This window comes from Primulina huaijiensis, chromosome 2 (genome assembly GCF_012295235.1).
Source record: "Primulina huaijiensis isolate GDHJ02 chromosome 2, ASM1229523v2, whole genome shotgun sequence".
NCBI classification, from domain to species: Eukaryota; Viridiplantae; Streptophyta; class Magnoliopsida; order Lamiales; family Gesneriaceae; genus Primulina; species Primulina huaijiensis.
The window spans coordinates 22,092,313-22,107,880 of record NC_133307.1 but is presented as its reverse complement, the minus strand read 5'-3'; the positions used below and the strand labels follow the sequence as shown (position 1 = coordinate 22,107,880).

The window sequence follows — 15,568 nt, the reverse complement described above, 5'->3', positions numbered from 1 at the left end:
AAGTCAAATTTTATATATATATATATATATTTAAAGGAGTGTGTCTAACAAAATTATATGGATATAATGTTTATATTTTTCAAAGTCAAATTTTATTTAGCTTTAAATGACAGTGATACAAAATTTTGTCCCCCACCACCTTGAAACTCGGGTCTTTACTCCACCCAAGCCATTTCGGAGTGGAAGATACAAATCTCAGATAATATTATGTTACATAAAACTTGTAGAATACTAAATAAGATTATTGTTAGAGTTATTAACAGTGGATTGTATTTTGAGAGCATTGTAGAATAGATACAAAATAATTGATAAACACGCGCACGCGCGCGCACAAATANAAAGCTACATCATATTGTTTCAACTCCTAGACTTTGCAACAAGTGCAAATTTATGGTTCCTCATTAAATTATAACAATCTTTCAATTGCTTTTTATTTTTCTTTAGCTAGGGGAGGGAGGTTTTGTTAATTAGGTATCGAAATATCTCGTCTAAAACTTGAGACATTGATGTTAGATTTGTTATAATCATCAATATCATTTAATAACAATCGACTTCAAAACTAGAATAGAAAATCATGTTATCTACTTCAACTGACAATTATAAAAAAAGCTCACACTAAAAAAAACGTTAATTTAACAACGATTTTTCTAATTCAAATACATTATAAAAAAGATTCAAATAAAAATATACCGATTCATAACATTCAAAATAAAAAAGTACAATTTATTGATTACAAAAAATTTAAATATTTTAATTTCATTAAAAAAATAATTTAGCGACGATTTTTAAAAAAACCATCGCTGTTTTTATTAATTATAAAAAATTTAAATAATATTATTTCATTAAAAAATTAAATTAAATAATTTAGCAATTATTTTTCTGAAACCGTCGTTAAATTTGACGATTAAAAACTGTTACTAACTGTAACGATGATTAATAAATTTATCGCCAATTTTAATGATGGATTTTGAAAGACTGTCCTTAATGATGAACGACTACCAATATAGGGACTACGATTATTAGCGACGGATTTGACCGTTGTAAGTCGGTTTTTTTATAGTGTCAAGACAAAGTCAAGATTAGAAAACTACTAAATGTGAATGTTTTGAAAATAATGGGCTTTATATTTTAATAAATTTCATTGAAATACAAAGAGACAATTCCACTTGCGCACTGGACATTATATTATAATATATTTCGTTAAAATAATTAAATTTAAAACATGATGTAAGAGCTTACATCATGCACCCTTTTGCTTGATCAACAATCCTCAGATTTTGGTTACATAATCACAGGAAATTGGTCAATCCAATTTATATAGTTGACTTCTTTAGATTTACGCCTTTACTATTGGTCGTGAACCTCGAATTTAAAAATAAATATATTCGGTGATAATTGCATTTGGCCCCTCCCCCTATCCTTGTTTATTTTATTTTTTCGTGATGTCGATCGACACTCGAATAAAACACATTAGACAATACTTGAGAGATAGACTCGATCTAAAGAATATTGGTAAAAGAATAATAATTTGGATTCGAGCTCACTTACTTCAATCACATGAGCCCCTCCACACTCTTCTTATGGATGATTTTCGACATTTAAAATATTTCTTGAAATTATAATTATGAATAAGTTGTTATGTCGTGTTACAATATGCTATTTGTTTTCTTACTTGGTGGATATTTTACAATTTGTATATTTGGATGATTAAAAATCAATAATTTTTTTAAAAAATACCAAATTTCCTACACTTTTTATGTTATTGATTTCATGTGTACCAATTATTCATAAACTAGTTTGGTCTATATTTAGAGTAGAAAATAATAATTTTGACATAAAAAATAATATTTTTCATGAGTCGAATTAGATAAGAGATATGTCGTACAAAATTATCTCATAGGAATTTTTGTAATTAACAAAATATTAATTCAAAAGAGATTGCATACTACGAGTTTCTAATAACTTATCAATAGAAATCTAAATTCCCAGATATTTTTGGGTTAAGGAGCTAATTTATCATTGAGTGATATTTATATGTTTAAATTTTTTTTTTTTAAATAACAGAAAGGTTCTGAAATTATTGTTTATTTATATTATTACTTAGGCAAAAACTTATATGAGATAGTGTCACGGGTCATATTTTATGAGACAGATCTCTTATTTAGGTCATTCATGAAAAATTATTACTTTTTATTGTGAATATCGGTAGGGTTGATCAGTCTAACAGATAAAGATTCGTGAGACCGTCTAACAAAAGACCTACTTTTTTAATTAATTTTTAAGGTTGGTGGCAAACTAACTTTGATGTTATTGTATATTTTTTTATAAACAAAAAATAGTCATATTCTAAAAAAAAATCATTACAGTCTTACCGTAAGTCCGTAACGGTAGTAACCGTAAAACAATTAGTAAAACCGTAGAAGATGAGGCCCAACGAAATAGCCCAGACCCAATACTTAGAAGCCCAACATTGGCCCGATGTACTTGGTCTATCCTGTTCACGTATAAGCTTAGCACCGGGCGAGCGAGATTGAAAATGGCGAATGCCGAAAGCGAATCGATTAGGACAGCGTCTGAAGAAATTTCGACAAGTTTTAAAACCCTACTTGATTCCCACGATTCTGAATCTCTAAAGCAATCCCAGCACCTCATGTGCGTGTATATGGTCATCCACAATTTTGCATTTTTGATTCTGTATTGTAAAGCTAATTCGTGGTTTTTACCATTGGGAAAATGTTGCAGATTGGGAAGATTGCAGGACAGCAACGCTGTATTATCGCACTTTAATGAATATTCCGGAAATTGTTTTGCTGCGGTGTCCGCCGATTTTGCCAGGAACACCCGCCTCTTACGATCCATGAAATCAGATCTCGATTACATTTTTCAAAAGCTTAGGTACGCAATCTTGCATTTCCTACAGTAATTTTCTGGCAGATTTGTTTGAAATTCAGGCGGTATGTGTGATTTGAGCTGATTTCTTTGTGTTTTTTAACGTGTTCTATGGTCTCAGATGATTATCTTTCTTTATTTTCAATGGTTTCCAGAATGAGAATTTGCTAGAATTTAGAAAAAAGATGGTTGCTTTCTGGGATATGAAATCTCTACGACTTATTTTACTTGTGAATAGCTTGTTATAAATTCCACATTTATCATGTCATGATGTCAACAGTGAACCAGACAATCCTTGAGTGGTCTCGGAAATTTTGATAGAGCCAAAGCATGTATTTCTGCGAAAAATTATATTTATACATGATGTTTAAAGTTTCAAATTTGTGGGTTGGACTACCCTGTTTGCGCATTCGTCCCTATCCAAAAACTACCCTATCCAAAAACTAGTTCAGATTGGTTGCTTGAATATCTCTTCTTCATCGTGTTTGTTCAAATTCGTTTTCAATAACTTCATTGCATGTTTGTGTTGGGATGAAAACACTTTTTATCCTTCATGTTTTGCTTGTTACCCTTTTTGGTCCATTATTTTGTTAAGATTCTTTATGGCTTTCAATCCATTTGGGCATTCCTAAATGGTTCTGAATGCATAAAGAAATCGCAGCAAATATATGTAATTTATTTGAGAAATTTAACACCATCTCAAGTGTTTCTATGCAATTTATCTATAATTTATTTTATCAAAACAATTTTCTGAGTAATTCATTTTTTGATAATTAGTTGAAGAGTGTTCAGCATATTTTTATTTTATATTTTATCTGGTTATGTGCAACCCACTGATGGTTAGAAAATATGAAAGGAAATCTTCAATTTCGATCAAACCACCTTTTTGTTTCTGAAATGGAGCGAAATTAGTTTTTTGTCTACACCTATTGCAACTATCATTTTAGTCATTGAACTAATTTCCTACAATCAATTCTAGTCCTTTGCATATAAAAGTTCCAATTATCCACCAAATTTTTTCAATTTAAGGTAAGAATGACTAAAATTCATTTCGACATTGGTTATATGAAATTTATATTATAGTTTATTCGAAAATAGTATTATATTTTATTCGAAAATAGTTTATCTTCTAATTTATTTAATTATTTCTGCCGAAATATCTTAATTGGGTAAACATTGCTAAGGAGTGGTGCGCCCCCCCCCCCCCCCCCCCCCCCCCCCCCCNATGGCATGCTTAATCTACAGGAAGCAAAATTGACATACTGCCTTATATTTTATTTTGGATTGTTTCAAAAGGATCACCTCATTGTTCTTTGCCCATTGCCTATTGTTATTTTGCTTAGCTATGTTCAACTGCATGACACATTTTTTCCAGAAACAAGTAAAGCCTACATGCTTGTCAAAATAGTTTGCCCTTCTAATTTGTTTTTAAATCTTAGGAGCCTGAAAGCGAAGTTATTATCTGCCTATCCAGATGCATTTCCTGATGATTCGACAATGGACGCCCTCGACCAAAGGCCAGACCTCGAATTGCCTAGGTGACTTGGCACGTAACATGTAAAATAACATTATATTCTCTCCTCTTTCTGGGACGAGTCCACATTTTCAAGAAACTTGCTCGTGCATCCTGCACTTCTCTTTAAGTCGTGACAGGGTACATTTGTGGCTACTGACTGCATTGCTCTCTCTTTCATTTTCGTTGTGAAGCAAATGGATCCAAGTGTCTTACCTTCTATTAAATGTGAGAACTTGGATTTACGATTAGGGGGAGTAGTGATGTTTTACTTCTTCATTATCATCCCGAACTTCACTGTTATTGTACAGATCAGATTTGTTGAATATCTCGAGCCATTTCTAACCCTGTGCATATTGGATATTAGCATTTTATTTAAAATCACGAGGATACGATTATTATTTAATTTTTTTTTTGTGGAAAAAATAACTGTTCCTGAATATACGTACTGTAGAAAACAATATTAAATAGCTAAAGAAAGAATCAGTATAGATGTAAACACCACCCCTGTTTGTCTCAGGCCTGATAACCATCATAAATGTCAATCCCATCGCTAACTACTTATAAATACAAAAACATGAATGCTGGGAGAAGAGGAAATACATATTTAAGAACAAAGAAAGAAAGAACGGAATACGAAATCCTCTTCTAACCTTTACATATATATATAGTTCACTAATTTCACCGACCAGTGAGTTTAGGCTGCATCTTCTTGAGCAAATAATGCATCACACAGATCGATTTTTTTCGTCAGAACTAGTCCACTGCAGGTCAAAAGATTGATGATGGGGAATGGAAGTGAGTCTTTGGTTTATGTTCAAGAAATTCTTGAACTTTCTGTCCTTAGGTCTTGGTTGTCACTTTTATCGGTGTCGGAATTGTCCTGCTGATGGTCATTTCCTAGGCTACTTGCTCGAGTTCTTCTGTGCCTTCGATCCTAGAGAATCCAAGAATAATGATAACTTAAGGGTGATATAGGACAAGGGATAAAACATCCTAGTATGAGCTTATTACAAGTATAAAATCAATGAGCTTTACAAGAAAATCGAGTTTGAGTATTGACATTTCAAGGAAATAAAGTTGGCATAATTTACAACCCACCAGGTCGAGTTTATTTGAAGTGATGTGAACACAACGCACAGAGGAATAACAGACAATGCATTAATTAAGTGAACAATGAAGAAATTCCAATTCATTAACTATCTGCACAAACGATACATGGTTTTCTAAAGCTAGAGGCAGTGACAATTTCATACAGATATACGGCGAGTTTTGATGCAAAAGCATTTGATGTTGACTTAAGCAGTACTTTAGAAAAAGCAGAAACAGATTTATGTTCGAAAATAGTGGAGAAAGTAGTCTTTTAAAATATTATTTTTTTAACAAGCTGAGGTCGAATCTTAAAAGTTTTTGCGGTTCAAGAAATGCATGAAAGAAGCATCTTTCGAAGGGATATAAACTTTGTCCAAACAGCAACTTAAAAGTTTAAACTAAAAGTTTTAACTCTAAGAGCAGAGATGGCAAACAAGATCACTTGAAATTTTTGCTTCAAAAATTGCAGAACTGACCTCTCTTGGTATGGGATATTCTTCAGATTCAAGCATCCGGACAACCTGGGTCATCCTAGGTCTCTTGTCAGAATCTGGGTCAACACATCTCAAAGCAGTCAAAAGGGCCTTTTTAAGGGCGCGAGTTGATGGCCTCATCTCAATGTTTGGATCTACCACTTCCTCTGAACGCCTACTTCCAACCATCATTTTCAACCAGTCAACTAGATTAACCTGTAATTGAAAGTTTCACAAAATGCAACTAGACCACATAGCGATAACAATGCGTAAGTGCGAACAACTGATTAATACCTCTGATGCAGGGCGTCCATAGTCTACCGGATCCCTTCCAGTAATTGCTTCCAACAGCACAATCCCAAAACTATAAACATCACTCTTTTCATTTAAAAGTCCGGTATTTGCATATTCTGGAGCCACGTACCTGAGAAATATTTAAGTACAAACTCAAGGCATGAAGAATGTTTGATCCAATGGAGGTTGACTCAAGAATTTAGTTTGGAAAGACAAATTAATGTGTTTCAAGAGATTAATTTCCGATTTTAGAAAAAAAATTAAATATGATATTTGAATTTTTTCTATTTACGGGACTATCTACTTGCCTTCTCTAGTTTCTTAACTCATCTAAACGACCTGTAGGACGTAGGGTATGCCATTGTACTAAAAGTTGTAGCCAATGTAATAATACAACTCAAATTTTCTGTGTGGTATAGCAACCCTAGCACTATCTTTGATCACTATGCGCTGCAAACAGTGACATAGTACAACAAGGTAGTTGTTGCTCTCCAACAATTTTGATACAACTTTTTGATATAGCTGAGCACAAATGGTAACAGATCAATATCTCAACAGACAATGAGAAAAACATTTTATAAAAGAACTAACCCAAAGGTACCCATGACTCGGGTGGCGATGTAGCTTTTTCCAGCACCAAGCAGCTTAGCCAGACCAAAATCAGAGACCTTGGCATTGAATTCTTCATCTATCAGAATGTGGCTTGACTTTATATCTCGGTGAACGACTTTGGGTTCAATTGCCTCATGCAAGTAGGCAAGACTGAAAGATATATAACACATGTTACGAGTGGAGAAGAAAATTAAATCAAAGAAAGTAAGAATAGTAAATAAAACAGCTCAACCAACTTACGCTTTAGCTGTGCCTAGGAGAACCTTTATCCTAGCCTCCCAAGTAAGAAATCCATGGTGCCGCATTGCTCCATGGAGCCACTGTTCTAAATTGCCATTGTTTACGTACTCGTAAACTAGCATCCTAAAACGATAAGATTAAGTTCAGCAAGAGCAATTTAAGATGTTAAGAAAGAGCGATTATCAAAGAAACAAATATAGAAACTGTTGAACAAAATATCTCATCTTAACCAACATATCTCATCTTATCTTTTATTAGTTCATAGGATCTTTGATTATGTTATCTTTGTATTTTAAATTCCTAGGATTGGTTTATCTTATCGCTTTGTTTCTTTATTTAAACATTGTAAACTAATCACTTTGAGAATAAGAATTACGGTGCATGTTTCCACCGATCCCTCCATCTCTCTCTGTTCGATTTCATGGTATCAGAGCCATCGGATTATAGATGACCAAACACGGCATGGCAACTCCAAAAATATCCCTGCCACCAGAATCCAATCCCTCGGCAATTGATTTTCCGTCGGTACCAATCACTTGTCATCGATTGAATGGCAAGAACTATTTACAGTGGTCTCAATCTGTCAGACTCTTTATCTGTGGCCGTGGGAAAGATGGTTTCCTGTCCGGTGAAGCACTATGTCCAGCCTCTGAGGATCCGAAATCTCGGACGTGGAATTCAGAGAATTGCATGGTTATGTCATGGTTAATAAATTCCATGACAACCGAGATAGGAGAGAATTTCCTCCTCTATAGCAGTGCCAAGGAAATTTGGGACGCTGCAAGAGATACATACTCCAGCAAAGATAATACCTCCGAATTATTTGCTATTGAATGCCGGTTGCAAGATCTCCGCCAAGGCGAGTCTTCGGTCACTGATTTCTTCAACACTCTTACTCGTCTATGGCAGCAATTAGATCTCTTCGAAGTACATGAGTGGGAGTGTCCAGCAGATGGTGACCGATTTCGTGGTGTTGTTGAGCAGCGGCGGATATTCAGATTTCTGTCTGGCCTCAACCCATCACTCGACGACGTACGGGGGAGAATTCTGGGCACTAAACCTTTACCAAGCCTTCGAGGTGTTTTTTCTGTTGTTCGGCATGAAGAGAGCCGTCGGAAGATTATGTTGACAACGGCAGATTTTCCTTCCTCTGTGGACGCATCTGCCCTGGCTGCCCAACATCGCTTCCCATGCGCATGATTCCAAATTCACCCGGCAATGGCTAGTCCAAGCAAAGTCGTCCATGGCGTCCAAAATGCCGAAAATCTACACATACACTGGATACATGCTGGAAAATTCATGGGAAGCCTGCCGATTGGAAACCAGCAAGAGAACGACGTGCGAACACAGCTGCTGTTGATCCTCCAACTTCAGAGCAACAACCCTTCACGAAGGAGCAACTTGATGCTCTCCAGAAGTTGTTTGGACAACCTTCTAACACACCCATTCCGTCTCTCAGCAGCACTGGTAATATGGCCCATTCAGGTATTGCCTCATTTACATCTTCACAGCATGATATGTCATCCTGTTGGATAATTGACTCGGGCGCATCTGACCATATGACTGGGTGCCTCAACTACTTTCATAATTTCCAGCAGTGCAACGCCCCTAACACAGTACGAATAGCCAATGGTTCTCTATCCACCGTGACTGGTTGTGGCTCCATTCAATTAACTAAGGATATATGTCTTCATTCAGTTTTGTTTGTACCCGATCTTGCTTGTAATTTACTGTCTGTTAGTAAATTGAATCATGAGCTTGGCTGCCTGACTAAGTTTTTGGGTAATTCTTGTGTGTTCCAGGATGTGGCATCGGGGAAGACGATTGGCAGTGCTGAACTTTCTGGGGGATTGTACATTCTCAAGACTGATGCGGCCTCGGACCAACCATCTGCCTCACAATCAGTACCTCACTCTGTTTCTGTTTCTGCTTTAAGTTCTAATAAGATCAAGGATATTGTTTTATGGCACTACCGTTTAGGTCACCCAAATCCATTGTATCTTCAGAAATTGTTTCCGGATTTATTTCGTAATAAAATGTCGATTCCATTTAATTGTGATATATGTCAGTTTTCAAAACACACTCGCACAACTTTTAGACCCAATTGTTATAAACCATCTTCGCCATTCTCTCTTATCCATAGTGATATTTGGGGGCCATCCAACAACCCCAACCTTAACGGGACTCGTTGGTTTATCTTATTTATTGATGATCACACACGACTATCGTGGGTCTTCCTCATGAAAAATAAATCCGAAAGTACTCAGATCTTTAAACATTTCCATTCAATGATCAAAACCCAATTTTCGTCTCATATTCGTGTGCTACGCACTGATAGGGCCCGTGATTATTTCAACTCTGTGCTGGGGAGTTATCTGCAATCACATGGGATTATTCACCAAAGCTCGTGTGTGTATACCCCTCAACAAAACGGAGTCTCTGAGCGAAAAAATCGCCATCTTCTTGAGGTTGCTCGTGCATTACTCTTTACCTCAAATGTTCCTAATTACCATTGGGGTGATGCGATATTAACTGCCACTTATCTCATAAATAGAATGCCCTCAAGGATACTGCAATTTAAAACTCCCATCCAGACCCTCCTAGAAACTTATCCTTCTCCTCATTTAATCCATGATATTCCTCTTAAAGTGTTTGGTTGTTCGTCCTTTGTCCACATACACTCACATCACCGTAATAAACTTGAACCTCGTGCTATCAAATGCATCTTTCTTGGCTATTCTCCACGCCAGAAAGGGTACAAATGCTATTCACCCGCCACGAAACAATACTACACTTCTATGGATGTCACGTTCTTTGAATCTCAGCCATTCTACCCCGGCTCTTCCTTTCAGGGGGAGTCAACCATCAATGAACAAAGCAGTTGGGAACCCACATTCCCATCCATCCCTCATATAGAGCATCTCACATCTATTACTACACCAATAGACTCACCTCCGGATCAACCAATAGACTCACCTCCGGATCATAGAAAACTTAACCTCCATGAGCCAATTCACACATATTCTCGTAGAAAGCATCATCAAGAGACTATACAAATGCCCGCACAAATTCAGGCTGCTGATGACATCTCCCCAATGATAAATCCAGGTACACACTCACAAGAATTAACCCTTACTGATACTCATGTGATGAACAACAGTGAGCTTGTTGATAATTTTGATGAAAGGCCTATTGCACTACGAAAAGGAACTCGATCATGCACACAACATCCTATAGGCAACTTCGTCTCATTTAAGCGTTTTTCACCTGCATATTGTGCCTTTCTTTCCAATCTAGATCAGGTTCAGATTCCCTCCACTATAGAAGATGCCTTAAATGATCCAAAATGGAAAATTGCTGTCTGATGAAATAAAGGCATGAGAAAAGAACAACACATGGGACATCACTGATCTTCCATCAGGAAAAAAACCGGTTGGGTGCAAGTGGATTTTCACAGTCAAACATAAATCTGATGGGAGTATAGAACGTTTAAAAGCTCGACTTGTAGCCAAGAGATATACTCAGTCATACGGCATCGACTACCAAGAAACATTTGCTCCTGTTGCTAGACTTAACACTGTCCGAGTCCTCCTATCACTCGCTGTTAACCTTGACTGGCCATTGTACCAACTTGATGTCAAAAATGCATTTCTTAATGGTGATCTTGAGGAAGAAGTCTTCATGAAAATACCTCCTGGCTTTGCTTCTCACATACCAGTTAACAAGGTGTGCAGGTTGCGGAAGTCCCTGTATGGACTCAAACAATCTCCTAGAGCTTGGTTTTATCGATTCATGAAAGTGTTAAAAAACGATGGCTACTCTCAATGTCAGACCGATCACACCTTATTTGTGAAACACTCTGGGGAAGGTAAAAGTTCAATTCTTATTGTTTATGTGGATGACATTGTACTAACATGGAATCATAAAGAAGAAATCAATCATGTGAAACTCCTCCTCAGTAGGGAATTTGAGATGAAAGACCTCGGACATCTCAAATACTTTCTAGGGATGGAAGTAGCCAGATCTTCTGCTGGAATATTTATTTCTCAACGCAAATATGTTACTGATCTTCTGAAAGAATCAGGAATGTTAGGGTGTAAGCCTACAGACACTCCGATGGATTCGAATGTCAAACTTGGTGACAAAGGGGACGATCTCTTAGTAGACAAAGGAAGATATCAAAGACTAGTGGGAAAATTAATATATCTGGCACATACACGACCAGATATTGGATTTGTGGTTAGTGTTATCAGTCAATTCATGAACAAACCAACCGAGGAACATATGGCTGCTGCATATCGAGTATTGAGGTACCTCAAAGGGTCCGCTGGTAAAGGAATCCTATTTAGCAAGACTACCACCGAAGAACAAGGGTATACAGCGATGCTGATTGGGCTGGATCCACTACAGACTGACGTTCGACGTCAGGATATTGTACATTTGTATGGGGAAACCTTGTAACGTGGAGAAGTAAGAAACAACCTGTCGTTGCCAGCAGTAGTGCTGAAGCTGAATTTCGGGCATTGGCCCATGGGATATGTGAGGGGATGTGGCTCAGAAGATTGTTAACAGAGTTAAAAGTGGAAGAAAATTCCCCAGTTGAAGTGTTATGTGACAATCAAGCAGCCATCGGCATATCCAAGAATCCGGTACACCATGATAGGACGAAACATGTTGAGGTAGACCGTCACTTCATTAGCGAAAAAATTGAAGATGGGATTATTACTGTCACCTACGTTCCTTCTCAACTTCAACTAGCTGACATACTGACAAAGGCTATGTTCCGTCCCACATTTGCTGAATTATCTTCCAAGCTGGGAATGATAAATCTATACGACCCACCTTGAGGGGGAGTGTTGAACAAAATATCTCATCTTAACCAACATATCTCATCTTATTTTTTATTAGTTCATAGGATCTTTGATTATGTTATCTTTGTATTTTAAGTTCCTAGGATTGGTTTATCTTATCGCTTTGTTTCTTTATTTAAACATTGTAACCTAATCACTTTGAGAATAAGAATTACGGTGCATGTTTCCACCGATCCCTCCATCTCTCTCTGTTCGATTTCAGAAACTAATATGTTGTTATGATTGTCTGCTAAGGCTCTATACCATGGGTTCATTAGACTACAAGGACTTTTTAATATAAATAATATTCTAAAAGGAATCACAAGGTACCCTGCTAAAGGGAAAACATTATATAATGTATCTGTGTGCGTTGAATGACAATGGACAAACTCAAAGGAGCTAAGCGAAATAGCAAAGAAAGGAACTCTACCGTGAATTACCAAGTTTACAGAGAAATAGTTAAAGAATGGAAATCTATAGGGAAAAAAAGGAACTCTATCATGGACAAAAACTGGACAAGATTTTATGCACATGTATACCTATGAGTTCCTTCGATACAATATCCCAAAAGCCGAACCAAATTTTTGTGACGCACATGGCCGATAGCTTCAACTTCCACCCCAAATTCTTTTTCTGCTTGACCTCTGGATTAGATAGATATAAACACAAATTTATAGAGAGAGATTAAAAAGTTATCTTAGTAGAAAAGTAAACAATGACTACATATAAAGAACATAAAATATCACAAAATATATTCTAAACTTACAGGTTGTTGAGGAGCTTTTTAATGGCCACGGGAGCACCATTAGTGAGCTGTCCTCGGTAAACAACTCCATATCCACCCTCTCCTATAACATTTTCCTTCGAAAATCTATTTGTTGCAAGCTCAAGATCACGTAAAGTAAACCAATGACCCCAACCCAGATGAGAAAATTCAGGCAGGCCACTTAGAGGAGATGGCGCAGTTATCGGATGTGACGAAGAAGGCTTATATACGGTAAAAGTCCCGGAACTCCCTTCATCTCCGGATTGTGATCCACAATAATCTTTATCAACATTATGGAAGGAACCAGTTTGACTACTGTTATCTGAATTCTTTGCTTTAGGCATTCCTAAATGGACCAAAACCTTGTCTGATTCTTTGTCACTTGATTTGTCACGAATCGTGAGAAGAATTCCATCACGTGGAACAAATCCATCAGTTGATATCTGCTCTACTCTTACTTCTTTAATTTCCTTTGAAACCGTAGGTATTTGGCTAACAGGAAGTTTTGCTTGAGCTTTTCTTGATTTCTTACGTGAGGTAAGATAAAATGTTAACACAAACAGGATTACCACAATCAAGAACCCAACAATAATTCCAATAACTTTCCAGACCTTGAGACCGAAGATGCCGGAACCCTTCGAGAGTTGTGCATCAAGATTAGAAGACATTATTCTTTAGGATGCTCAAACCACCTGTAGATTCTGCACAAAGGACACCAAAATTGTGTTCAAGTTTGGCAAGCACAAACAAGCATTAAATTGAGACCATGGCATCAGATTGTAATAATTCTCAATCCCGTCCTATCCCTAAGTTCTTTACAGAAATATTATACCAAAGGTAGTTATTAATCAGCTAAGTCCTACACACAAGAAACTAATTAGGAATTAAATACTAGTGTTGGGAAGAAAAGGTAAAAATAACCATACAAAAACAGTCAAACACAAATAAGTACACCAATGCGATGTACACAAGATCCAAGATTATATATATCATGTCCTATATCACTGCTTGCAACATAGTACCACACGGAACTAAGATGAGAAAATGTTCCCATTAATTGAATTTACACAACTAGAACTTTAAAAAAAAAAATTGCAAAAAAGAAATTGGAGAAAAGACCTTCTCAAAAATCTGTTCATGATGTTACCTACCTTAGACTCTTAGACACACAAGAGAAACCTTCAAATCCCAGATCTTGAAAAACCCATCGTTATATCACCACCACGGACGGGGAAAAAAATAACTTTAGAAACAGATCTATCTCCGAGAAAGCTAAAAAATCCACTCTGATAAAGCCCACATTCAAGAATTCCCCAAAAATCAAACCTTTGGTCAAGACTTCTCAAATGGCAAATCTATATAAATTCTGTCCGTAAGTTACAAAGAATCACCAAAAATTTTAGCTTCAACATCACCACTCCATAAAGTCCCCGACCCAGTTGACAAAAACAAAACCGCTACGTTTGCAAAGAATGTACAGGTGTATAGAATGCTATATGTCGCTGATAAATTAAATGTGCCATTAATGATTTGATAATTGTTGTTAGTGGTGAGGAATGAATGTGTCTGTATATATTATTAAATGAAAGATAAAGAGTGGAGTTGTCAGTGGTAGGCCATTGGAAAATGGCTTACAACAATAACAATGACAATAACCCAAACGGCAGTAGAACGGAAGATAAAGCATCCTTCTTTCACGACCGTTATATAATGTAAATAAATAAACACACAAATATCATACATTTACCTTCCGGAAATTACACTTTTCTAGAAATTTCTGCATATATGACTTGTTATTTACTCGAAGTTAAACCAACCAGTTTCATTTCTCGTATTCATCAACTCTTGTCAAAGATTGTACAAAGGGCAACAAAGCAGTTTTAGTGAGATTTGGTGGCTGTTTCTGTTATCATATATATTTCTTCAACTTGTGAAAAAATTGTGGTTGAAAATGGCCGTTAACAGACAGGTTAATAATACAAAATAGTTGATCTAAAAAGGCAGATGTGAAGTATTTTACATCGTTGGAACTACTTTTGGCCTTGCGTACTCTACAAGTGGATATATATAAATAAAAAAAGTAGCGATATAAAAAAAATTGATTTCTTGAATCAAGAAAACCATGCCAGGCCAGCTGGAGTTTTTTTTGTTAGCTGGTGAAATAAATATTCTATCTGCTTCATAGATTTTCTTTTTCAGCATATACATTTGGCATGTTACTTTGTATTTTAACATAATTTAATTTATAATCGGTTATCAAAACTACTTTTGGCAAATGCACCAATCTCTTTAAGGGTTTTGTTCATGCTACCTATGAATATTGTCTTTATCCACTCAACACGTGACATGTGTGCTGAGTAAATAAATCAAAATCACTCATTCAACCATAATGTATGGATGAATGACCATGTGCTGAGTGGATGAGAATACTACTCATATGAATAATATCTGCCTAGGGGTGTCAATCGGGTCGGGTGGGTCGGGTTTCGGGTCAATCCGCGAAATTTTTTTTATTTTTTCAACCCGAACCCGAAGCAACCCGAAAACCCCCAATCCGAACACGAACCCGTCTAACCCGAATCAACCCGTCTAACCCGCCTAACCCGAAAGTTATTTATTTTTTTAAAAAAAATTAATGAAAAAAATTCGAAAAAATAAAAAATAATAATATTATTTTAATTTAAACACATAATAATAAAATTTCTGATTTAAATTTGAAAGTTTAATTGTAAAAAATTAAAAGTATATTTACTAAATCAAATAAACAATTGTTAAAAAAATAAAAATATACAAAACAAATATTAAATGATGAAAATTTAACATATAAATATACAATAAA

At 36.0% G+C, this 15,568-nt stretch overlaps 2 protein-coding genes across 3 annotated transcripts; one reads left to right on the top strand and one right to left on the bottom strand.

Annotated features, from left to right (window-relative positions):
• The first annotated feature begins 2,471 nt into the window (after positions 1 to 2,471).
• On the top strand, positions 2,472 to 4,726 carry LOC140960001 (kxDL motif-containing protein LO9-177-like). The gene is made up of 3 exons (XM_073418102.1): positions 2,472 to 2,652; positions 2,743 to 2,895; positions 4,329 to 4,726. The coding sequence occupies exons 1-3, from the start codon at positions 2,537 to 2,539 to the stop codon at positions 4,429 to 4,431; spliced, it is 372 nt and encodes a 123-aa protein (XP_073274203.1). The 5' UTR covers positions 2,472 to 2,536; the 3' UTR covers positions 4,432 to 4,726.
• A 131-nt stretch (positions 4,727 to 4,857) lies between these two features.
• LOC140970072 (probable receptor-like protein kinase At5g18500) lies at positions 4,858 to 14,288 on the bottom strand. Of its 2 annotated transcripts, none has more exons than XM_073431648.1 (8): positions 13,881 to 14,288; positions 12,730 to 13,430; positions 12,503 to 12,607; positions 7,114 to 7,236; positions 6,853 to 7,023; positions 6,262 to 6,391; positions 5,971 to 6,183; positions 4,858 to 5,339 (listed from the first exon to the last, which is right to left on the bottom strand). In XM_073431648.1, the coding sequence occupies exons 2-8, from the start codon at positions 13,395 to 13,397 to the stop codon at positions 5,220 to 5,222; spliced, it is 1,530 nt and encodes a 509-aa protein (XP_073287749.1). In that variant the 5' UTR covers positions 13,398 to 13,430; positions 13,881 to 14,288; the 3' UTR covers positions 4,858 to 5,219. The 2 variants fall into 2 exon arrangements, with proteins under 2 accessions (XP_073287749.1, XP_073287741.1); XM_073431640.1 differs by having other exon boundaries at positions 12,730 to 13,421.
• Between the last annotated feature and the right edge of the window lie 1,280 nt (positions 14,289 to 15,568).

Coding starts and splice junctions, on each gene's coding strand:
- LOC140960001 (XM_073418102.1), top strand. CDS start 2,537: ATGGCGAATGCCGAAAGCGAATCGATTAGGACAGCGTCTGAAGAAATT. Junction 2,653..2,742: donor AAGCAATCCCAGCACCTCAT/GTGCGTGTATAT, acceptor AAAATGTTGCAG/ATTGGGAAGATTGCAGGACA. Junction 2,896..4,328: donor TACATTTTTCAAAAGCTTAG/GTACGCAATCTT, acceptor TTTAAATCTTAG/GAGCCTGAAAGCGAAGTTAT.
- LOC140970072 (XM_073431648.1), bottom strand. CDS start 13,397: ATGTCTTCTAATCTTGATGCACAACTCTCGAAGGGTTCCGGCATCTTC. Junction 6,184..6,261: donor ATGGACGCCCTGCATCAGAG/GTATTAATCAGT, acceptor TTTCAATTACAG/GTTAATCTAGTTGACTGGTT. Junction 5,340..5,970: donor AATATCCCATACCAAGAGAG/GTCAGTTCTGCA, acceptor TGGATTCTCTAG/GATCGAAGGCACAGAAGAAC.